At 43.5% G+C, this 24,804-nt stretch overlaps 3 protein-coding genes across 6 annotated transcripts; 1 reads left to right on the forward strand and 2 right to left on the reverse strand.

Annotated features, from left to right (window-relative positions):
• Positions 1–191: 191 nt before the first annotated feature.
• On the reverse strand, positions 192–12,590 carry cracdlb (cracd like b). Its single transcript, XM_034289789.1, has 11 exons — positions 12,561–12,590; positions 5,206–5,285; positions 4,841–4,994; positions 4,590–4,725; positions 4,332–4,493; positions 3,792–3,860; positions 3,478–3,660; positions 2,024–3,347; positions 1,619–1,687; positions 786–1,384; positions 192–610 (listed from the first exon to the last, which is right to left on the reverse strand). The coding sequence occupies exons 2-11, from the start codon at positions 5,249–5,251 to the stop codon at positions 440–442; spliced, it is 2,913 nt and encodes a 970-aa protein (XP_034145680.1). The 5' UTR covers positions 5,252–5,285; positions 12,561–12,590; the 3' UTR covers positions 192–439.
• Positions 12,591–15,039: 2,449 nt separating this feature from the next.
• Positions 15,040–22,114, reverse strand: tsga10 (testis specific, 10). Of its 4 annotated transcripts, none has more exons than XM_020042433.2 (20): positions 21,978–22,114; positions 21,235–21,420; positions 21,086–21,151; positions 20,818–20,974; positions 20,519–20,727; positions 20,183–20,338; positions 19,897–20,082; positions 19,691–19,768; positions 19,302–19,453; positions 19,049–19,164; positions 18,755–18,909; positions 18,530–18,585; positions 18,255–18,423; positions 17,933–18,043; positions 17,545–17,709; positions 17,016–17,183; positions 16,710–16,909; positions 16,514–16,618; positions 16,271–16,423; positions 15,040–15,907 (listed from the first exon to the last, which is right to left on the reverse strand). In XM_020042433.2, the coding sequence occupies exons 5-20, from the start codon at positions 20,597–20,599 to the stop codon at positions 15,880–15,882; spliced, it is 2,079 nt and encodes a 692-aa protein (XP_019897992.2). In that variant the 5' UTR covers positions 20,600–20,727; positions 20,818–20,974; positions 21,086–21,151; positions 21,235–21,420; positions 21,978–22,114; the 3' UTR covers positions 15,040–15,879. The 4 variants fall into 4 exon arrangements, with proteins under 4 accessions (XP_019897992.2, XP_019897993.2, XP_019897991.2 ...); XM_020042434.2 differs by having other exon boundaries at positions 16,510–16,618; XM_020042432.3 differs by lacking the exon at positions 15,040–15,907 and having other exon boundaries at positions 16,050–16,423; positions 20,818–20,969.
• Positions 22,115–22,656: 542 nt separating this feature from the next.
• On the forward strand, positions 22,657–24,008 carry lipt1 (lipoyltransferase 1). Its single transcript, XM_010886297.3, has one exon. It carries the CDS (start codon positions 22,851–22,853, stop codon positions 23,988–23,990), a length of 1,140 nt encoding a protein of 379 aa, XP_010884599.2. The 5' UTR covers positions 22,657–22,850; the 3' UTR covers positions 23,991–24,008.
• Positions 24,009–24,804: the final 796 nt, after the last annotated feature.

Below are 24,804 nucleotides of genomic sequence, written 5' to 3' on the forward strand. Positions count from 1 at the left end.
CTTCGACTTCGATTTTGGGGATTGTAGTCAAAAACAAAACGCCCATTGTTGTAGTCAAAATATCAACACTCCTCTCTGACCGACAGAACAAACTGTGTCATTAAAATAATTTTAATGTGAGTACGACAGCACAGAATGCACAATAATTGAATGGTTGGTAATGAAACCAATTCAAACTAGACAGAACACACTTTACTATAGATACTGTATTTATTGGAGACAAACATTGAGACTAATTACAAAATGAATAATAGTGGTTAGAAGAGTACAGAATTGCAAAATAAGTTTTCAACATATTCTTTGAATCAAGTAGTTCAAAAGAATACAGTCAGAAACAATTCATTATTTGATTAGTCTAATGCATACTCTCCGTAGCAACCCTCTTATCGGCCTCGTACACACACACAATCACACACACTACCACACATAAGCATTTCTTTTAGTCCTTAGTTTTGTTGCTCCAGGCCAGAGATTTCCTTTTGGCAAGCTCCATCCAGGTTGGCTGGACTCGTTGTGGCGATGATGACGGATATGATGACAAAGGGGAGGATAAACAAGACATCTCCGTCTTTTCTATGTCAATCTCAGCTTGACCACTGCTAGATTCCATCTTAGATAAAAACACATAGATAACAGATTACCACCTGAACCGTTCATATCATATCTTAGTTAGAAAATCCTGACTTACTCTGTTCGGGCCAGGACATTTTCCATACTACCTGACCTGACCGGGAAAAGCTCCTGCCCTAGCTGGGCCACAAAGCTTTAACAAGTCAAATATTTACCTTAGTCCCAGGTAATAGTGTGCTGTCGGCCCATTTCTCCACAGGCATCTTCTCAGCTCTCTTTACATAAGTGGAGGATGTTTTTGACACTCCTAAAGTTGGCAAGTGAGGCTGGCAGGAGAGTTGTGTGGTCTGTTGAGTTGTCACTTGCTGTGCCGTTTGTAACGCAGGCTGCGTGTCTGGCTGTTCTGAGGGTGATGTTTTGAGCTTAGCTGTCAATTGCAATCCCCATAGGTTTGTTCTGGTGGTTGGTATTGGTTGAGGGGGCGGCTGTACTTCGCTGTGGGAGGTTTGTTTTTGTGAAGCTGTTTGTGTGCCTGGCTGTGATTGTGATGGAGGCGGCATTGATTGCAGAGCTGTTGGCTGGAATCTAGGTTGTGGGGCCGAGGTCAGAGTTTGACGTGGGGATGGGGTCGGCTGGGGTGTTGTTTTCCCCCCTGTCCTAGGCTCTGACTCTGGAGAAAGATTCTGTAGGAGACTCCTGGTTTTCTCCCGGGCCATGGACATCCAGACAGGCTCTGATCCAGCCGACCCAGTGGACTCAAGGCTCTCTGTCCCTCTCAGGAGCTCCAGAGCAGGTCTGGAGTAGGAGCCATTATCTGAGGAGCAATCAGTGACAACATATTTGAAAATAACTATTTATTCATTTCATTAAATTATCCTTATTTATGTTGTGGTAACTTTAGTTTGGCCAGCATATTGATTTAAATATTATTGTACAGATGCAATTTTGATTGGAGGGAAAATGGCCCACTCCAGTTCAAGTGGTCATTACAGTTTTAATACAAAGTGTTTTGAGAGAAGTGTTAAGTGCTTCAGAAGTGATATGTTACCCGGGTCTAGAAAGGCATCTACTAGAAGCTCAGTATCAACATTATCTATGGAAGGAACCAAGACAGGGCCTGGAGATTAATACATAAAGTTGGAAGAGGACCTACATTAGAGACAAAGTATTGTATCACGAGTGAGTTAGAAAACAGTATTAGTCTAACTAGTTAGTGCAGTCATGGTTGAACTAAAAGATGATTAATTCCAACTCCTTGATGATGTTGTTGAGCAGTGGTTCTCAACTCCAGGTCTCTGGACAAAGAGCCGGTTTTCATTCTAGCCCTTAACCATAAATTGATTTAGACCTGGGACACCAGGTGAATGTAGGTTACTAACGGGTAAAATAGAAAATTACCAGTACTTCGGATTTCCAGGCTTGGAGATGAGAACCACTTTTCTAGAGCACATACCGCTTAGTTTCAGTGGTTTTTGCATGTCTTTCTGTCTGATTCTGTGAGTCGTGAATGGCGGGGTGGCCATGGAGGAAGGGGTGCAGCCAGTAACTTGTGAAAGTTGCTTCTTCGAAGCCTTATTGGCCAAGACATCGCTGATCTCAAAACCTGTGTCTAATTCGCCTTTGACTGGTCCTGCTGTTGACCTGGTAAGGACCTCCGCACTGTAACGCTGAATCCCGACTTCCTGGTCCCTTTCCGAGCGATACTTCAGAGAATGGGAAGTGGTGCGTAGCTTCACTCCGAAAGCACTCTTCTCCTGCTCGTTCTCCTCCTTTATCTCAATTTGTACATCACATTTCTCTCCCCCCCTCAGTCCTGTATCACGGAATATCCTCTCCTGGGGTGAGGGATGTGATTGGGTCCCTATCAGGGCTTTAGAAGTGGGTTCCTCTAGTTTCACTTTGTTGGCTATCAAACCCTCCCCTTCTCTGTCTTCTCCATTCATCTCTCCATCTCTGGTCCCTGTGTGGCCACTTCCAGTGGTCATTTTGGGATGTTGTCTCTTGGAGGAGATGGGGAAACTGTGCGATCCAGACAGTTTGTCTTCTTGGCCAGAAGGTGGACTCAACTGCATCAGATCCAGTTTGGGGTTGTCTTTATGAATGCCAAAAGGTAGAACTGTTCTCATTTCTCTGACAAGCTCTTTATCTGAGAAAGGTTTTGGTGTTGGTTTTCCAAAGTGCTGGGCAGGGATAGAGAAAGCAGTGTGTTGGGGAGAGTTGCTTGAGTCTTCTTGGCTAACATTCTGCATGTCGCTTCTCAAACTGTCTCTTTTGTTAGCGACAATATCTGATGTACAGACAGGACTGAGAGGCCTGGAGAGTGTCTTTTCAGATGTAGACCTAAGCCTACTTCCTTGGAATGTATAGGCCAGCATTTCTTTCTTTTCTTGACTGGGGGGTTTTTGGAGCATCTGGGGCTCATCTACTGCAGTTGAAATGGGGGTGAGCAGGCTGGGAGTGTCCAGGAGAGTGCTCTTGGCAATTGGCTCCGGTAAAGAAATGAGGTCTGCCATGAAGGGCAAAGCCTGGAGGTAGAGAGGGTTAGTGGTGATGTGTCCCTCTAGCTCAGAGGTCTCTTGTCTCCGTGATACCTCTATCTGACCAACGGGGGGCGCTGATTGCCAAAGTATCTCCTCAGTGTCTTTTGGAGATGAAGGTAAAGGTTGCTCCCTGTCCTCCCCTTTCCCCTCATCTTCAACTTCCTCCTGCTCTTCTTCCCTTTCAGACAGGGGCTGGTCCAGGTCACTCAGGCTCTCTGAGCCAGGTCTACTTGATCTCTAATAGCACAGGAAAGACACACACCTGCTTAAACCATGGTCTCATATTTCACTGTAAGTATTGGAGAGTCAAATGCTGCCCAGTAGCCACTGTATTATTTCGATTTGACGTCATACAGTGACATCTTACCGGAGGTCCTTTCCTTCCCTTGGTGCTGGCTCTCTGGTTCCTGGGTTTTACAGACATGCGGTGGCGAGCAGCAGAGCTGTCCAGGCTGGGAGTGTACTGGGCTGGACAGCTGAAGTCCGCCGCAGGGGAGGGTCCCAGATCACAGAGGGGAGCAGTGATTGGGGAAAGAGGACGGGAGGACGGCTGGGAGAGACAATCAGGAGAAAGAAGAAAAACAACGATCAGATCAAAAGATGTAAGGGATGTTTTTGTGTGAATGTTGTTAGGATGAGGAGTATGGGAATGTTTGGGTCTCAGACGGGAAGTTCCATCACCTGCTCCTCCTCTTCACTCCCTGTCCCTGCCAAACTCAGTGAGCTGTGGTGCCTTTGAGTGTCAGTGAACTGGGAATGGAAAGGAGGGAGAGGGGGTCAGTCCGACAGGAACACGAGGTGGAACAGTAAGGATGAATGGTGATGATGGTGATGATGTAGATAATGGTTACATTGCTTTTGTTTGACAAAAGGGTAGGCTACTAATACCTAAAACAAAGATGCTATATATACACATCTCAAATAGGAAATCCGCTTGATATAATATATTAATATGTAACCGTAATTAGATTAAGGCTGATAGTAATTCGATTAAGGCTGGGGCTTTCAGCAGAGGCTGGAGTCCATATAAATTCCTGAATTCATTGTAATGGTCTGCATCACTGGATTCCAGGTCAATGCACTAAAATCCACGCCCACCCCAACACAAAGACATTTGCTGCAATTCTACACATTTTGGCATGGGTTTAGAAACGAATAATGGCTGTAATTTACCAATGAAAAATATTGTTTGGCTAATATGGAATAATCCGCCCTAATCACCTTGTAGGAGGACCCGTGATCTGCTCTGTCATGGAATGAGATCTCAGGAGGGCTCTGGGGCAAACCATCATCCTCAGAGGTGCCTCCAGAATCTTCCATTCTCTTCCCAGTGATCAGCAGTGGAGGAGGGCCAAGGTGGATGTTTTTTTGCTGCAGTTTTAGCTGCCCAATGACAAAAGTACATGTGTGAATAGTACACCCCATGACCAATAACAATAGTAATTTAGACTACAAGGAACTCCCAACCAGGGCCCTAACCTGCAGTTCTCGTATCTTTTCGTGTACATTCTCCTGAGACAGAACCCTAGTTGGCTCGGCGGAGCTCTGCGATTGCTCAGCCAGGAAGATGCTGTCATGTGACATGGCTCTAGATCCCAGTGTCCCCAGACTGGCCCTGTAAGTAACACGGGCCCCAAACATGTTTACTACATAAACACAGCATTTCCCTGTGGGTATGCTACTTATAGACACAGTGCTGTATACTTCCAGTATGTGAAAGAGATCCTTACAGACAGTCATCCTCAGAGACTTCACTCTGAGCTGTGACATCAGCGGTGACATCACTGGCAGACTGGCTCTGCTTCATCAGCCCTTCGATGTCCTTCCTCTTCAGACGACTAAACAGGCGACTCTTCAGCAGCTTGAACCGGGACTTTTTCTTCCCTGAAACCCCCACAAAGTTACTGACTTAAACGTTTTTTTTGGAAGACTTGGCTGTGAATGTATGCCCTTGTATTCATATCTGGTTTGGTACGTGGAAACAATGTACAGGTACAGTGAATTGTAAATGAATGATTTGATCGGCATGTTTGTCTATAAACAATGCTTTAGACATGTCAGTCATTTGAAAAGAAAGAAGACAGGCGTGTTCCACCTGTAATTTCAGCTGCTCCCTCCACCTCCCCCGTGGTAGGCTCCATGTCAGAAGCCGGAATTAGCTGATCTTTCCTAGGACTAGAGGAAAGTCAAGAAACATCAGTACACTGGCCAACCATTCAACAACACTGTACTTAGCAACGTCACGGTGTTCTGTTTGAACAATAACTTCCCATGAGCCATTCAGGTACCGGCAGGTTGCAGATTACAGTTGACCTCTGCCACACCACTCCCTCCCCAGACAAAGTGTGTTTTCAGGAGGGGCCTCAGCCCTGGTGCCTGACATTGTCAGCGCAGACTGTCACATAGCCACATTTTAGATTTGTTATAATCATTTTCTATCTTATTTTGTAATGGCACATTATAAGATTTTGGCAACCACATCCAGAGCGAATGACCGAAAACTGCGAACTCTATTAACATCATGTTTCACACACCCTTATACAAGTTGATAACACCTTTAAACAATCATGAAACCTAGCAAACGAGATAAATGGTTTATATTCTGTTAGTATCATCATTGTTATTATAGCTAATTAATGATCAATTTTCATTAGATAGATTAGATATTTTCATTAGATAGATTCATGATATTTTAGTAATACTGGTTTAGCAACTCTATTTAGTTTGAATAGATTTATTCATTTGGCAGAACTGTTATGAAGCCATTGGGTTAAACTAGCCAACCAGACCAGAGGCTTTCAGCCTCTCTGTTGACTATGCATCCAGACTGGAATAGTAGTTGCTTAGCAAACCAACTGATGACATGACATTAAATATCGTAAATTAAACAACACAGGGGATTAACCTTTACCAGAATCATCATACTTATATACACACACAGACATTACATGCCTGCTCCCATGTATCCATTTGCGCGCACACACACATACACCTACACACACACACTCAGCTCTTTTTACACAATGTTTAAAGAAAGACAACAAAAACCAGTGGTTCACCAAGGCTGTTAGCAAGCCCAAACTTATCCAATTCATCTTTCTCTAAGACCTTTAAAGTAGCAAGAACAAAGGGAGAAAAAAATACCAAGGTTAGAACCCCATACAACAACCTATCTAATACAGCCACCGAATCATCTTATGGCCACCCATCTAATACAGCAACCCGTCTCATACAGAAGCATATTAAATACAGTCACCCATCTAATAAAACAACCCATTTAATACAGCAACCCGTCTCATACAGAAGCATATTAAATACAGTCACCCATCTAATGAAACAACCCATTTAATACAGCAACCCGTCTCATAGAGCAGCATATTAAATACAGTCACCCATTTAATACAGCAACCCGTCTCATACAGCAGCATATTAAATACAGTCACCCATCTAATAAAAACAACCCATCTGTTTCACTAAGATATATGCAGTGTATACAGAATGAAGCCAGAATTTTACACACTCTACCTGTCACCAAACTCTTCTTGATGGTTTTCAGCACAGGGAAAGATTACTAAACTAGATAACTTAGTTGGCACATTTCTGTTAACTTTGGACACAGTAAATATTGTTCTTACCTCTTTTAACGTACTAGTTGTAATTCAAACATCTGGGTAGAGATAAGTGTTGCAAAGAAGAGGTTCCACTATTAAGCCTTGTGGCGTTACACTTCAAGATGCCATTTAGAACTCCTGTGATAGGATATGTTGAGGCTATACCAATAATTACCAAGCTGCCAGTAACTGTAGTTAAAGGTTTCAAAAAGTCAGCACATTGCTGCACATTACGATCTGCTACTCTGCCCTTTAATAAAAAGATAATGGTTACACTCGAGAAAAGCAGTGGAAGGTATGACAGTAACATTAAAGACTAAATATGGGCCAGAGACATTTGGAATATGGTATTCACCATAGTTTGTATGGGGGAGTGGTGAAGTAAGAACTACATATTGTAATGGGAGACACACAGGGAACTGACCCAGTGGCAGTGTTATGGGCCTGCAAGGACATTTACAGCTGTGCTTATAAGTTGGCATACACTGGCAGAAATTGTGACATTTTGGCATTGATTTTGAAAATATGACTGATCATGCAAAAAAACTGTCTTTTATTTAAGGATAGTGATCATATGAAGCCATTTATTATCATGTGGTTGTTTGGCTCCTTTTTAAATCATAATAACAGACATCACCCAAATGCCCCTGATCAATGTGTTACAAAAGACTGCACGCTGTCATTGATGCTAAAGGAGGCAATACACAGTATTAAGAACTAAGGGTATGCAGACTTTTTTTCTCTGTTGCCATGTTTTGTTTTATGATTGTGCCATTATGTTATGACCTACAATTGAATGTGAATCCAACTAAGAAATAAAAGACATGTTTTTCCTGTTCAATCATGTTTTCTTTACAAATGGTACATATATGACCAATTCTCCAAGGGTATGCAAACTTTTGAGCACATCTGTATTAACAGGAAGTGGCAGAAGAAACACAATCAAAACTGAAATGTAAAATCCTGTGGGACGGAGTACAGCTGCCCAGTCTTCTCTCATTCCTGTCTTCCTGCTGCCCGGAGCTGCTTTCCTTGGGTCCTTATATCCTCCTCTTGATGAGGCCTGATTGGGACCTGTGTTCAGGGATAGTAGCTGGGCTGCTTTCAAAGGCACAAATTTGCAGCTCCTGGGCTTTCCCTGGGAAGTTAGCTTGACGCTGAAGCTGGAAAGGGTGCATTTGTGCCACAATACATAAACACATACAGTACATACATACATAGAATCAGAGGTGTAAAAACTAGAAAGAGTATGTACTTGGCTGTGTAAGTCTCTAATAAAGAGTAAACTGACCAGGTGAAGAGTTTATAATTAACAAGTGACCTTTCTCATTTCATTGATCAACTCCATTAACCTAATCATTAGAAACTTCCCGAACCCAGCTCAGTAGTTGGTATTTTTTACACCTCTCCACAATACATACGAATTTCATGGTCGCCTGACCCAATGTGTGCACATACCCCCAAAAAATATAATCCTTACGACCTAAGTGGACTTGATAACCTCTGGCTGGATGAAACAAAATAAAATCGCGGTCACAGGGCGCTATACAGTGTTTCATTACAATTTATACAGCAAAATGTTTTCTGTAGTCACGTATCAATAAAATCCACAGCTGGTTTCAAAGTATTTCTGTAATTTAATTTCATAGCGTAACTCCGTGTCCCTCATAATTCTATTCAACAACGCACGCAGTAGCAGTCAAAGGCTGCGGAAAGTACGTAGAAGTTACGTAACGTGGAGTTTACGTAACAGATTCGTCTTTAGAATCCCTGCCGCTGATCATTTGTACATATTATAATTAGAAAATATCCTTAGCTGAGACTTCATTTTCTTGTTTATTGGATATTTATATTGTTTTGTTGCAACATAACATCCTTCGGATGGATCTTCAATGTTAGTCTGACTAAAGTGCAAACTCGCAATTGTCGAAATATTCTCAGCCATCAATGCAGGTTGTACTCTTTATTACCACGGTAACATTCTGACCTTAAATTAGCAGCAGAATATTTGTGTTAGTTGAGCAATAAAAGGCAAACCAGATTGCATTCTAGTCACTAGTAATAAATGTATTAATAGACAATGCCTGTGTATGCTGTGTCTTATTTTATGGTATATTTGGGGGGAAAGATTTTTGGCTGATAACAAACATAAGTGGCTGTTAGAATGGATTACATGTATCTACCTGCAACAGCTGTGGACCAAAGAGTTAGTTCAAGTTCAACAGAAGTATAGGGACATAATATTGGTGGGACATAATTTCTTAGTCACTAGGCATGGGGCCACACAGAGTCAACATCACTTTTCTACAGTTATTGCATCAGTGTTTTAAACCGTAAGTGTGTTTTGTTGTTTCGGGAAGATGTAATAGGCTATTTTGCTTGATTGGCCTTAGTGCCGTGGGTGAAATCCTTGATGTTGAGTGGCCTTGCCCCAAAGATCACAAGATTCCATCCCGGCATCAATGCACACAGAACATCCAAACAGTGGTTCCCCACCATAAACACACGTTTAGACAGCACAGAAAACGGCCTATATGCTTTAAACAGGTCAGGAAGTGAGAGGAAGTGTTGAATAGTGAGTGGTTTTACAGTCAATACAAAACAAAAGGTTAAAAAAATTACAATTAAAACCCATGCATGTTAAAGGCTTTTCAAACCCCCATATCAAAAGGCCAGTGAAGCAATAAAAAAAACGCAGTCCACTAATTCTTATCCAATGTTTACAGTGAGGTTAAGGTTAGTGCTTGTGTGTGCGTGTGTGTGTGTGTGTGTGTGTGTGGGGGGGGGGGGGGATACAGGAACCAATCTAGCACTATCTTTCCCTCAAAATCAGCAAGACAAAGGAGCTGATCTGTACTTTAGGAAAGGGAGGAACTAAAAGGCCCACATGCACACTGACAAAGCTGAAGTGGAGAGGGTAGAGCAGGGTTGGAAAAAACTAAAAGGCCAGTGGGTCAAATTCAATTCATTGTGGCCCACAGGAAATTAGAAAAAAGAAAACAAAAAACAGTCCAATCTACTCTTAAAAAATAGAATAGAACTAGATTTAAAGTGATTTTACTGAATGTTTTGTGACCTGTAAATGTTTTTAGAACTGACACTTACTGTAAATCGATTTTGACAAACATTGTATATATTACAAAACAAATGTGCTTCCCTCTGTTGAATTCCAAAATCCCAATGCATCCCTCGAGCCCAGAGGTCTGCTCAGCCCTGGGATAGAGTTGTCAGTTCCACAGGTCCACATCACCAACAAAACTAACTTGGTCCACACAGACCCAGACAGTTGTGAACAGAACACATCAGAGCCTTTAGGAAGCTTACAGTATCTGTCATGGGCCCTCCGATCCTCCAAACATTCCACAGATGCCCCATCATCTTGAAAGGCTTCATCAGCGTTTAGCTGATGATCACAAGGGGCATGACAGGGTGGTTCAAATAGCTGAGTTCATCATGAGGCCACGCTTCCTGTCACCCAAGACTGTCCCACCCTGATCCCATTCACCGGTGCTCCCACCCACACCTTTTGTCTGAGTCTTCAAGACCTCTACAAGAGGCATAGTCAATGACCTCAGCCATCCAAGCGATGCTGCCAAATTAAAGATTCTCAAAAGTCTCTTTTCGCACTATCCCGTCAGTATTGGGTATACTGTATGCTCACATACTAAATTCTGCATACACACACACTCCACAAACACACTCATCACATTACTTCTGTTTATGACGTATTCACTGCTACCCTATCCTATGTGTGATAAACATATACGACCCATACACCTGCACAGGTTAGGGATTTTAAATTCATTATTAATTAGTGTTTCTCTCTCATACCTGTCTCTTTTCATACCTTCTGTGTTGCATTGTCTCTGTTACTCTGTTTAGTTACATTACTTTTCTCCTTAAGTTCCAACCTATTAGGGAGTTCTTCCTGGACACTGTGCATCAACTATGTTGTTGCTTGCTCTTTGGGGTTTCAAGCTGGGTGTCTATAAAAGCACTTTGTGACCACAGCTGTTGTAAAAGGGGCTATATAAAACAAATATTACTTATTGATTGATTGATTAAATACTCATTTTACTGTTAGTTACATATAGCACATCACCATAATCTAGCAGAAATCGTGAATGTTTCTTGCACAATATTCTTTCTATGCTAATGTGACGGACATGATTTGTTCCTATAAAAGAAACAAGTTTTAATATTTAGCTTCCTCACCAACAGTGTAACGTGTGTTTTAAGACAGATTTTCAAGTAACCAAATTGAAAGGTATTTGTAGGAATTAACGCATTCTATAAACAAATCTTTTAGGGTAGTCATTTTGGGGTCATTTTACACTTGGTTGGGTGACGTAGAAAATAGCATATACTTAGTTTTATTGGTAATTAGTAACAACCTATGTGAGTTTTGTAACAGTTAGAATTCAGACAGCAGGTGTTCCCTGTGCAACCTATTCAAGAGAGGGAGATGCAGAGTATAGAACTGTGTCAACAGCATACAAATTATATGTACAATATCTCACATAGTTACAGGTTTCATGAATATAGAGGGAACAATATAGGACCCAAAATGGAACCCTTTGGAACTGCTTTGTAGACTACAAAAAATTTAGATTTAATCCAATCAGTTTGCTGGGTTCAGTCGCTAAGGTAATTTTCAAACCAGAGGCAAGTATTCCTGGCCAGACCCAACGAAGACAACGTTTTCAACAACACTGGGTGATCTACTATATAAAATGCTTTTTACAGGTCAACAAATCTCATCCAAGTCTTTGACGATATGATTTACAACCGGAGTAGTTCTGTACTGTAATAGTACTACGCAACTAGTCAAATATAGCAATCCTGCTCTGTAGCGTTGACAACAGGAAAATAATCACTTTAGCAGAAGAATGAAGGTCAGTGCAGACAACTCGGCAACGGAACTACTGAGCCACACATGGCAACCAGGCTTGGTACCCCGTTGCCAGACAGAATGGACATCTGCAGGCAAAAAAGCCCAACAATAGGGAACAGCAGGGGTACTGTCTCTGGTGAAATCCTATCCTACAGCTAGAGGATATAAAGGAGGCTGTCTACCTGATCCACCTGACAGTCAGCACACAGCTCTGGGGCCGAAAGCAGAATAGACACGGAGAGTATAGAGTGTAGTTACCTCATCCTTGTTGGTGTTGAGTTTTCCATGATTTAAACGCTCTAATCTGCACTGTTGCTAGACATGTCAGTGACTCGGGTGTGAAAGTTTGGTGTCAGCCAAACATTGTCGAGAGATAGTGTGGGGTGGCAACCCCTCTGGCTCTGTCTATCCTCCACTTGGATGAGGGTGTGTATCACTGCTCAGTGAGATCATCAACCAGTGCAGCGTTATACACCTCACAGACCTCTGTCACTATGCTGCCGCTACGCTGGTCCCTGTGGTGATAAAAAAGGCAGGCTATCCCCAATACAAGCAGGGCTACTGCTCAGATAACATCAATTAGGTTATTTCATTGTACACATTATAAAATAATTTGATTTATTACAATCTAGACTGAGGCCATTACAGCATGAATTGAATCCAGCAATATGAGCAGAAACAGATTTCCACCACGGACAACAAGGAAATCGTTATCTAGAATTATGTCTGAAAATGCACCAGAACATAAAAAAAAATCAATATACATAAATGCATTTTATAAACAAAGAGGTATAGAATATTTCAAGAACAATGCTGATTTTATTATATCTTATGATCTACACTCTGTGTAAATAGAAACCAGGTATCAACAGAATAAACTCCCTGGAAAACAGTTCTGGAAAAAGGAATTGTAACTGATGAGACCTTTTTAACAGCTTAACACACCTGAGCAGTGCAGACCTCACAGTTTCCCCCTGGCAGCTGATAATAGAAACAATAAGGTAGTGAACTATTCATGTTTTCAGCAAGATTGAGTGATCTACTGTATCAAACACTTTTAACAGGTAAAAAACCGAGCAACACAGCTCAGTTTCTTATCCAAGGTTTTGACAACATTATGTACAACCATTGTAGCTGCGGTAAAGGTACCCAGCCCAGGTCAAAAAACAAACAGAAATCTGTTCAGAATGCAATTTTCTGATAAAAAGGACCAGGAATAAGTTAGTGAACTCCTCATATTCTGTATCTGTATACTGGTAAAAACTGTATTTTCGGTAATTACACTGATCCTATTCACAACCAGCATTGTGCAACATTGTTTACCAAAGGCCATTTTAATATGACACTGAAAACCAACTAATGAAAAGCAAACACTGTGATGGCAATCCTCGCTCTTTCTAGATCAGAGCATAATGAGTTTTTACATGAGCAGGATGAAGTCTAGCTGTAAGTTCTTGTTTAAGCTGTGGAATAATAACACAGAATCTGGTACTTCTAAAAGCTCTTTTACCTTGAACAACTGTCCAGAGATAATGTCCAAAAACAGTGGTTATGTTTATGCTGCAAGACAATTCTGATTCTTATCAGCTAATCCCGTTCAGGAATGCAGAACCTGTGCTGAACCCACTGTAGTTTAAAGTTCGAAGGTTATGGAACAAGAAACAGTTTAAATAAGGTACAACAGCAAGATTAAGACAATAACCCAAATATTGAAGTGCAAGTCTCATAACATATTTTGCTAACAGCTCTAACTTTGAACATTGTCTTTTTTTTCTCAGAGTCAGTTACGGTAAGATTCTAAGTCAGGTGAAATTGTCTTACCCTGTCACTGGATACCAGCTGCTTCTCTCTCTCGCTCTCTGTCTTTGTTTTCTTTTTCTTTCCAATAGTAGGATGTGTAGTTTCCACACACACACAGTCCCCAGCCACCTTACTCTACCACCAACTGCAAATGAAGGGAGTAGAGAATGTGAGGTGATTGGATTAAGGAGACAGGACGGCGAGGGACAGAGGGAGTGGAGAGAAACAAAAAGAGCAGAAGGGGAGAGACTATTCAGAGAGAGCTACTCTGAGAGTAATGTTGTTAGGATTAGTAACAATTGTGGTGGTCATTGGCTAACTGTCTTCAGTGAACCGTGTACCAAGAACTAAAGTGCTGTGGTGTCTTGCATTATTTATCACCCTATACTTTGTTATTGAAATTCTTGAACTGATGTATACTTAGTCCTATACATGTATAAACCATCACCACTATTTGCTCAATTATCCAAATGTCAGAATTCAGTTATGTATCTCAGTATGTGTTCATCAATAGTTAATAATTAGAGTGAATGAGTCACTTTTCTCCAGTAAACTCTGATTTAATCATTGTCAATTGGTGACCAGTTCAAGCACTTGGTCTGTCTTATCACCTTCCAAGCTTAACGGACTTCTGTAGGCTTGAAACACAAGACTAAAACCAACAAACAGTGACCACTGTTTTTATTTCCCTTCAACTGTCCGTGTACTTTACTGTTTAGTCATGTGTCTCGTGTGTTATCTAACATGTGAATACTTCAATTGAAGTACATTGTTACCTCAGTGAAACGTTAGCCCTGCACTTTACAAAAGCACACCAGGCACTCCCACCGACCCAAAACACCTCCAGGAGTAGGACAGCACCAGCACTGACCCAATACACCTCCAGGAGTAGGACAGCACCAGCATGCAGTACCTCTCCTCCCTTACTGGACATCATTTGCTTTCACAACTGGATCCTGGAAGGAGTGGACTGTGGATTTAAGCAGTACTGACTGAGGATTGGTGGCCAAACTTTTAACTAGAGATAAGTCAGAGATTTCTAATATCCTGGCGGTGACATGTTACAGTGATGCTGCCCTCCTGAGGGGATTGGTTAAACATTAATCTCACTGTCGTGGTTTATAGTTGAGTGGTACGTCGAGGGAGTCGGTTTGATTAACTCTCTGCTCTGACATTTTCTTTCAGTGCATGTTAGACTCACCTCCCAAGACTTCAGTGCATTTTCCTCAGCGTTCTCTACATGGAACATTCAAAGGCAACTACCGTTTGATCCACTGTAAATGATTTGCATCTATCTATCTACGCTTATTTCATTGTGAATGATTATCTGCTATTCTAGAGACCCACAAGAAAAGCGTCTCTCCCGCATCCTGTCGTCAGCGGCCTCCACATGACCTTTGGACAGTCATTACCTTAATTCTGGGTTGGACCCAGACATTTTCTCTGCCCTGCCTAGCTCTGAGACAGGAAGAAACAACACCAACACAGCCGTCATACTGCTAGTCACTCCATGAAAACCACACGCAAACACACACACACACACACACACACACACAAATAACTAGCTAGTATATAACAAAAACAACTAGCCACAAATAAGTAGCTAGTGTCTGTTTTCAGGGTTCTCTCACTCTCTCTTTCACTCTGTCCTCTTGTTATTTTCAGGGTTTTACAGTTTTTGAAGTAAAGGTGGTTTTTAGTGTTTTTTCTCTCGTTATTGTCATTTTTTCTTCTGTTACGAGGAGTTGTATTTCCATACCCAATGAACCAGATCATCTCAGAAGTCATAACATTAAGCTAGACAAAAAACAATGGAAGCTTCTCTTATTTTGACTGATGAGATAACCCCATTAATATTATATAGTCAAATAGATAGCGCCCTGTGTCTCACAATATAATATTATCTTTGATAATGTCCTGTAGGCGGACTGCAAATACTGTGTCATGTTGGGTTAACTGTACCTGTCATCTGTACAGTTTATAGCATCAATTTAGTGCTTCTGTCCATCTACGCCCAGTCATTCGTATATAAGCTACATGAACCGCCTACTGATGATTCCTGATATAAAGTAGCCCAGGGCGAGAGTTTCATAAGCAAACCAAGATTAAAATTATTTCTAACACACTTCTCTCAGAAACTTTACCTGAAATGGAAAACATTACAAAGTAGATTACAAAATGTCCCATCTCAAGTTGTTTTACTTGAATCAAATACAAAAAAATTAAATATTTCTCAAACAACTGGAGGTCCAGTCCAGAACAGTGCACACCACTTAATGGAGTGATGTCATTTCATTTGAAAACCTTTATATTTCAACAATCAATTTGAGAGAATAATTGTGCAAACTATAAACAGTCTAGGATATCCATTCATGGAATTGTTCTGAACTCAGGGCCCTCCAAGCTCCAATAACACCCTCTCAGTGAGGACTAGAGAAGGGTTTTCTTTATTCCTGAGATCTGTTCAGTAGAGGTCCCTGAAGCCCAGAGTCCTGTTATGACACACACAAAGTAGTTGATTGAATACAAATCAGAATGAATGGTAACATAACTCCAATAGTGTTTTATTCAGTGTGAGCTGCTCAGTGTGTCTCATTCAACGTGAGGTGATCAGTGTGTGTCTCATTCAACGTGAGGTGATCAGTGTGTTTTATTCAACGTGAGGTGATCAGTGTGTTTTATTCAGTGTGAGCTGCTCAGTGTGTTTTATTCAACGTGAGGTGATCAGTGTGTTTTATTCAACGTGAGGTGATCAGTGTGTTTTATTCAACGTGAGGTGATCAGTGTGTGTCTCATTCAACGTGAGGTGATCAGTGTGTCTCATTCAACGTGGGGTGTTCAGTGTGTGGGCCCACCGCTCAGGGGATCTGTCTCGGGTGAGGGGCTCTGGGGTGGACCACAGGGGTCTGCTGGGGCTGAGAGAGTGTCGGAGGTGAGGAGAAGAGGAACGCATGCCGGAGGTGGAGCACGAGAGGCCCTGGCGACGCAGCTCCTGCACTGCCCTCTCCCTGAAAGACAGAAAGCGTGTGAGAGAGAGGGAGCGAGACGGTAAGACAAGCCTTTACAGCCAGCAAGAAGAGACAGACGGACTTACAGACCTCTCAAATCGCTCGGTGGAGAGCTGTCTCTTGGTCATGTCTAGGTCAGCCTCTAGATGCGCTGCACGGGTCCTCAGAGTAGCCAGCTCTCTACTCTGAGAGCTCCTGACAGAGGAATGGGGACAGTGAGCGCGGACAAACCAACAGACCAGGACAATCAAACCGTTACGAGGCCAGGGGAAGGGACCAGGCTTACGCCTTGCTGTCTGCCGCGCTCAGCTGGTCCCTGAGCAATGCCATCTCCGTCCGTCTCTCCTGGGAGTTCCGCTCTCTGTGGAGCTCCTTTTCCCTGGACACCAGCGTGGACTCCAGGCTCTTCGTGCTCAGACGCTCGCTGGACAGCTGCTTCCGGAGAAGCTCCACCTCGGAGCGGTAGGTATCCAGCTCGCGCTTCAGCTACGACCGCACACAAAGATACGGTGCATTGAAGACGCGCGTCCCTGGCGCACACACACACATACACACACCTTCCCCTAACCCCCGACACCAGCCCATAACTCACAGCCTCCTTCCTGGCGTCCAGTTTAACACAGAGTTCCCGGGTCCTGTCCAGGTCGGTCTGGGCTGCAGTGCGCTCCCCCTGGGCCTTTCTAAGCTCCTCCTCAGTGTGGAGCAGACTGCTGTTGAGCTGGGACACCTGGCTGATGGAGCTCCGCTCTGCACACAGCACCTAGAACACAGAACACAGAACCACAACCTCACCCCAGAGTAGACTGGTTAACTTCAGAGAAAACTGCCTTGGGAAAGTTTTTTGCCTCATATTCCTGTTATGTCGGACCAGACCTGGACTCAAGCTATTGCTTGTCGGACTTGGGTCGGACAAGGCTTGAATTTTTATATGAGAGCTCTAGTCCTGGATCACCTTCATTAAGCACCATAGTAAAATGTAACAAAGTCAAATCACTATCTACTGGAAACTTTAGATAGTCCAACTCTGTTTTAGTCCATTTGCACCTTGAATAAATATAAGCTATTACAGGATATGGACTTTGAAAATCAATCCTAAATAACAGTGAGTGGGTTGGACTGACCTCCTGTAGTCTGGCCTCCAGAGATTCCACCTTCTCCTGGAATTGACATCTCTCTGTGTCGGAGGTCATTAGCTCAAACCTCAGCTCGCTGACTATCCCCTGCCAGCTCTCCGCTTGGGCAGACACATGCCAGTGAGCTTCCTGGTGATCCCTGCACTCCCGTTCCTGGTGCACATTCAGACATGTTCATCTTGTAGGAAAACAGTGCAAGTGAACAGTTCTTGGCTATCAGTCCCTTCCCAACTCCATTCGGGAAAATGTTAAGAGGAAGGGGAACAAAAATGAGTGCTATAATCAGACATGAGGAGGGAAGTGACATGTTCCTCAATTAAATATAACCACCCGATCAAAGGCTGAAATGTCCTCTCCCACGGATGTTAGATGATACCTTGGTGGAAAGCAGGTTCTCAATGCGAGAGACGTCGGCCGCGTAGTTCTGTACTTTCCTCTGTAGCTCCTGGACCTCCTGAGCGGAGTCATCAGACTTCAGCTCCAAGGCCTGGACATCAGCACAACCCACGTCAACACATGGCATACTGAGTGGCTGTGCTACTAACGAGATAACGGCCAAGAGACGTGCTATATCGCGAATAAAACAACATCATGGCCCCGTGCTTTGGCCTTCATCCAGGACCTGGGATTTCTAACCAATCTGAAAAAGAATTTGCCTTCGTTCCCCACACATGAGTCAGGAGGTTTTGTCATCTGACCTGGTTGTCAAGGCGGATCTTGTCCAGTTCCTCTCGGAGCTGAGCGTTCTCCTTCAGGGTGGCGTCCTTCACCTTCACCATGGCCCCAAGCTCCTCCTCTGTTTCATCCAAGCGCCTCCTCAATGCCTCCAGCTCGCGCTCCCGTCCCATCAGCGCCCCACGGGCACTCCTGGTGGGTCAAAGGTCAGATGATCAGTTAGGGAACCTTGGGAAAGCGTATTGGTATGTGACGCTGCTGTGTCAAATCCGTGGATCTGTGGTTGACGCTGACTCACTCAGCTGATGTTTCCAGCTCCTCAATGGTCAGCCTGAGATTTCTGATGGTTTTCTCCTGAAAACACGTGGAAAAAAGGTGAATAACCGATACAGACAAATTCCATTGTTAGACAATCTGAGGTAGTCAGTCCTCGGTTTGAAAACAGTCTTTAAAGGTTGAACAAAATCTTGTCAACCTGTGTGTTCTTCCTGAGCGTGAGAGAATGTGGCAGTTCATTTATTACTTTGTCATCCAGTTGGTTGTGGGCAAAGCCGAGGAGGTCAGCCTTCTTCTCCAACTGGTCGTCCAGGGAGTCCCTGCTCTGGGTCAGGTCAGTGACAGTGGACTCCAGACCTTCCACCTCCCGTCTCAGATCTGACACCTGCCTCAGTAAACAGTCTGATACAGCAGATGTGTTAGCATTTATGAAGGTTATTTACAACAACGGTATGACACACGCAAGCATGTAAGTAAACGCACACACACACACACACACACACAAACACACACACATGCACGCACACAGGTCTTGCCTCACCGTTTTTCTCATCCAGTAGTTTGTTCCTCTCCTGGTAGTTCTGCAGCTCTCCGATGCGGGAGGTCAGTCGGCGCTGGGTGTCACTCAAAGCGTTCTGTATCTCACTGTTAGACAGTCTGAGGAAGTGCTCAGCAGATTTGATTGATATTTTATTACGCCCCTTGAATTTGGTTATTTTGTCATGCTATTTGACTCACATACACGTGTAAATTGAACCCACCGACTTGCCCAGTAGCGCTAACTTCTGTCCTACCTCAGAGTCCCACACTCATTCCTAGTCCTGCTGAGTTCCTCCTCAGCAGAGGTCAGCTTCCTTCCCAGGGTGTGGATCTCCTCCTCAAGCCCCATCGCGGTCTCTCTCATTACGGCCAGATGGCTCCGGTGATCTCCCCTTTCCTGCTCCAGCTACAGACAGTGTCGGTATCACCCACAGAAATGGTTAGAAGTCTTAACTGGGAGAGAGCGGGTTCCAGCATGGACCTCGCCATTAAAGGCAACTACCGTTTTAACGTAGTCAACGGGGTGGGACATAAAACATAATTGGATGATCAACGCCGATGATGTGGTCATGTTCTGGATAGGTCTGTCTACGTTACCACCAGTGAAGATGATTTAAATATATGTAGTATTCTCCTCCCTCACTGTGAGAATGGCTGCCTGCAGGTCGTCGGCCCTTTGCTCAAGATGGGCCCTCTCACTGATGGCTGTCTCTTGGGAAATCTGTCCACGCACAGACATAATGCACTTACAAAACTCTTTCACATATACCCTTTTCATAGAGGTCATTAGAGGACCGTGCTAGGACGGGCAGAAACAGCCTTACTCTCCGAGCTGGTGGATATACTGACCTTGAGCCTCTCTCTCAGACTGTCCCTCTCAGTGCTCATACGGTGGAGGTCGCCCGTGGCCTGGTCTCTCTCTGCCTCCACGCGCTTCAGGACGCTCTGAGCCGACACAGTGACACTGCTCTTCGCCGCGCGCGACGTTCTGGACTTCAGTACCTCGCGACGCAGCGACGTAATCTCCTCCTGGGCCTGCGACATTATTTCCAATTATTCTGGATCTGAGCCAAGAGAACTGTCCGACAGACGGTGTTTTGCTGGAGCGAGCCATCCTCGAATCCGTGGCACCGACCTGCTCATAGCGCACCCGGGTCTTGTCCCTGTCGGCAGTCAGTACTTTGACGTTGGCCTGGATCTCAGACAGGTGGCGCTCGTACTTCTCCAACATGTTCTGCATCTCGTCTCGCTCCCTCAGGACCCTGATCAGCTCCGAGTCAGAACTGCCTCCCTTCCCCACATACACAGTAAACTACAGGTTACGGTGGCACCGGCAGTATGGGCATTAATACGACACACTGGTGGGATAATTACCTGTTCGTGCCAGTGTAATAAGAGATGTGTGACACTGGGGGGCAGTGTAACAGAGGCTTTGGTTCGGGTTCTATTTCTCAGAAAGACATTTCTCTACCTTGACGGGGGAGTGCCGCGTGGGGCTGCGGCTCTGCGGAGGCCTCCGACTGGGGCTACAGGAGCGCCGGGCCCTCAGCATCCTCCTCGAGCTCTCTGCTTCCCGTCCGTCACAGCCCCCCTCCTCGTCCACGACGCGCAAGGAGTTGCCGAGACGAGAGCCACGCCTCCCCCCGCCCTCCAGACCGGCGTGCAGGATCCGATCTCTCTCTGTAGGAGAGCTGACAGCGTTACTTCTCGTTCTAGCATCCTGTTTTTTGGTACTCTCTCTCCCCTAGGTCCAGTTCCAGAGTAACTCACCTGTGAGGCTGAGCTTCTGCACAAGCCTACTCAGACTGTCTCTCTCCTGGTGCAGCTTGTCCAATAAGGCCTGAATGTCCCGCTCCTGATTCTGTGCTACCGCGGGATTTCGCTGGGTCGCAAGGTATACAGGTTCAGTGTCTGCCGACTCGCTATCCTGAGACATAACCCAGAGGCCAGGGTGGATGGTGAAAGTATACTATGCGTTATGCTATTTACTTAGCGCCTGTTGAATTGTACTATATAAATGTATAAATCGTAGACTTACAGATGTGAATTTGGTTATGGTTTCCTCCAGTGAAGTAATCGTTGTCTGCAGGTTTTCAATGACGCTCTACAAATCCAAACCAAAACTATTGTTACAGTTTATACATTTCGATCACACCCTGTCTTTGCACTGTTTAATCTCCAGCCCACCTTTGCTTGCTGTGCGAGGTCCTCTGTTGTCTCCCGTGCAGATGCCTGGTCCGGCTTCTTCCTGCAGCTAAGTCAGTGTATCGATACGGCCAGGCTCCTGTTGGTTCCCCAAAGACAACTTCTAAACCTCCTTGTCCTCTGTCTCCCCCTGCAGCTGCACCTGCTCAGCTTGAACAACCACAGTCTCTGCAGCATAGGAAGGACAAGGGCATTAGGTGAACGTGAATAAAACACGATGTGTGTTATTGTCTGAAATAAGGCACACTGTGCAAACTGTAGACGTTGCCATGGTAACTAAATCCTGGTCCCTTTCAATATTGACTCTTGACCTTACCAACAAACGGCCGGCGCAGTTAAGTTCCTCATTTGGCAAAACGCTGATTTTAAGCTAACTTAATACTGGTTTATTTATTAACAAGGTAACTATTTTACAAGTATTGTATTCAAAATCACAGTAATCCTGCAACCTAACGGTAACGCAACAAGTCTCACAATAAGACGGGCTTCGACCAGAACTAAACACTTCGAGCTCACCTAAAGAAAGGAGCTCGATCTACTTGCGGGCGGAGATAGCTAGATTAAGATTTACTGATTACAGGTCACTACTGTAGCTACGGTAATAATCAATGGTAAGAAGATTGCTTGATATACATGTTAATAGATTTAGGATAAAGGTACTAGCTAACGATTTTACATCCGCTGCTAAACACAAATATTGTTTGTGACAGAGTTCTTCGACTTACTTTTTATGGGTGAAATGGTTATAACTTAGCTGTTAGCTGCGTAAGGGCATCTGGTTAAATCTCTAGGGCTTGCTATTGTAAACCTTGAACGACTACTAAACCGCTTTTCATCGGTATAAAAGAGCCGACCAATGAGATGTTAGGATTCGATAGGAATTCGAGATGTCTCAAACTCACAAACCAATCAGTAAAAGCTTTTCTTCACGTTTGCGTTCGTTACCTTGACGACGTAACGTACTTCGCTACACAGACAACACGTGTTGATAACGTTTTCATAAACGTAAAATATGAGCGTGTACTAAAACCATACAAAAGCCTAGCTCAAGAAGTATCATGCAAAGTTGAATGCATCAAAATGACAGATTTAAATATATTTTCATTGCATTCGTTTTCGATACAATATTGTGGTTCTTCAGGGTGACTACTGAAGAAAGTTGCATTGGGAAACTGAATTTTGGAAGCCTACCAGCCTATTCAACGTTTTGACGCTGATTTCGCAGAACACGTATTTACCTATAATCTTCTTGACAAATTAAAATTAGCCAAATATCATATTCCAACCCTTCCCCGCATAAACCATCAAATTCCACGTTTGTCAATATACAAAGTATACCACTAAGTGGCGATGTAAGCCCAGCGTCACAAATCGGAAAGAAATTTATCGATGTCACTCCAGAACGGAAGGTGGCGGTGTTACAACAGCAATACATGGAATCTATTCAGAAAACCATTAGGAAGAATAGCGGAAGTGTGTGTTCAACAACTGTGTGGATTCCAGGACCTCATTGATTTGAAAGAGTATTGTAATTGAACATTCGTTTATTTTTGACAACTGTATTGCACAGACGTTTACAGAGAAACAACACCGGCGCGATGATTGTTAAGACATTATCGAACTTGCATACACAATCCCAATCCTGTTTTCGATGTCTTCGTGCTAAGAGCACATTGTCAGCTGTCATTGACGAGACTGTTAATTCAGGACTGATCCTCAAATCCATGTCAACAGACGTATTTGAAAACTTAGCTTTGGAGGACTGGATACATGATCACGTTGATCTCCAAACCCGGAGTATACTCTTTTTATGGAGAAACGCCCCAGCGGTGGTAATAGGTAGACATCAGAACCCATGGCAAGAGTGCAACCTTCAGGCAATGAGACAGAAAGGGATACCACTTGCCAGGCGACGTAGTGGCGGCGGAACTGTATTCCACGATTTGGGAAATGTAAATTTGACTTTCTTCTCGTCCAAGAAAAAGTACGACCGTCACAGGAATCTCCAAGTCGTGACGAGTGCTCTGAAAGGACTCAGGCCAGACCTAGATGTACGTGCTACGGAGAGGTTTGATATATTGCTGAATGGCCACCATAAAATTTCAGGAACCGCTGCTAAATTGGGGAGGACAGCAGCATACCACCACTGCACTCTGCTATGTTCAACCGACAGAGTACTGCTATCAGCAGTGCTAAAACCGACCTGCCAAGGAATTCACAGCAATGCGACGCAAAGCGTTCCATCTCCTGTGAAGAACCTGCTTGATGAGGACCCGACCTTGGACGCAGACACTATCATGGAAGCAATCGCATCACAGTACAACACAGAGTTTGGTTTCAGCAGCCCTATAACAAATGTGGATCCAAGTGACGAGCTGCTCTTACCTGGCATACAAAAAATGGCCCATGAACTGCTGGCATGGGAGTGGATATTTGGAAAGACCCCTAATTTCCGTATCTGTACGACTTTTGAGATGAAAGATGGCACATCTATATGCAATGTTACTTTGAACATGGATATCAAGAAAGGCATAATAGAATATTGTCACATTGATGTACCCTCAGACTGGCTACCCATGGAGTTGTCTCAAGAGTTTTCTTCGCACCTGATAGGGGGAAAGTGTTGTCCATATGAGATGTCAGTACTTGCAGCAGAATTGCTAAGGACAGCCTCACGTAATAAGGAACTGGGAAGAAAAATGTATAATCTGTGCAAAAAAGTTATCTTCATGATGTGAATAAAGCAGTTATTTTGAAATGTATTGAGTTTTACTGTGTTTTGTATTATGGGACAGGAGATATCCCTGCTACATGGAAGGACAGCTCACTGTATATTGGCTACAACCTACAAAGTAAAAATCAGAGGTTTATCTGTATCCCTTGGCCAGAATCTACAATTGGCTTCAGTCTAGTGGTATTGCTTAGCCACCATAACAGTCATGCAACAATCGAGCCATTTCAGCAGAAACTGCTCCTTGTTGAGTGGTAGCAGTAATTGGTAGCAGTGCTTATGGAAAATGCATTGGTTGCCTATCCAAGCAATTATTACATTTTCAGCTGTTGACATCATTCTAAGACAATCTTCTGTGGACAGATATGTACTTTTGATTCCAGTACAGCAGCAGACTGTGGCATATGGTACAACTAGAAGCTGGTCTGTAAAACCTGACCTATATATTCACATAATGTACACATTTATTGTTTATAAGATCTGAAACCCTATTTTACCTGGGATAGTGGTCAAAACTGAAACTCCGCTTTGGTAACCTATTTAGTTCCACATACTAGTAACAATGCGACCCAAAACAGATTCCATATTTGGTGTCAATATATTTTTCTAGTCACTAAACATTTTCTAGACCACATTGAACATTTTAATTTAAATCATTAATCATTCCTGCAGTGTCAGATTTTTCATGCAGTACATAATACTTCAGTTCAAGTATTTTGATATACATTTTAGAAACATATAAATTAAAAGCATATATTATAAATCACATACACAGTTGTGGCCAAAATGATTGGCGTCCTTGCACTTTCTTCAAATAACTC

The sequence above is a fragment of the Esox lucius genome, chromosome 22 (genome assembly GCF_011004845.1).
Source record: "Esox lucius isolate fEsoLuc1 chromosome 22, fEsoLuc1.pri, whole genome shotgun sequence".
Taxonomy (NCBI): Eukaryota; Metazoa; Chordata; class Actinopteri; order Esociformes; family Esocidae; genus Esox; species Esox lucius.

Coding starts and splice junctions, on each gene's coding strand:
- tsga10 (XM_020042432.3), bottom strand. CDS start 20,599: ATGCTGAGGGCCCGGCGCTCCTGTAGCCCCAGTCGGAGGCCTCCGCAG. Junction 18,424..18,529: donor GAGCTGGAAACATCAGCTGA/GTGAGTCAGCGT, acceptor TTGACCCACCAG/GAGTGCCCGTGGGGCGCTGA. Junction 17,710..17,932: donor AGAACCTGCTTTCCACCAAG/GTATCATCTAAC, acceptor AATGTGCACCAG/GAACGGGAGTGCAGGGATCA.
- lipt1 (XM_010886297.3), top strand. CDS start 22,851: ATGATTGTTAAGACATTATCGAACTTGCATACACAATCCCAATCCTGT.
- cracdlb (XM_034289789.1), bottom strand. CDS start 5,251: ATGGAGCCTACCACGGGGGAGGTGGAGGGAGCAGCTGAAATTACAG. Junction 3,861..4,331: donor ATCACGGGTCCTCCTACAAG/GTGATTAGGGCG, acceptor TTCCATTCCCAG/TTCACTGACACTCAAAGGCA. Junction 1,688..2,023: donor AAAACCACTGAAACTAAGCG/GTATGTGCTCTA, acceptor ATTAATCTCCAG/GCCCTGTCTTGGTTCCTTCC.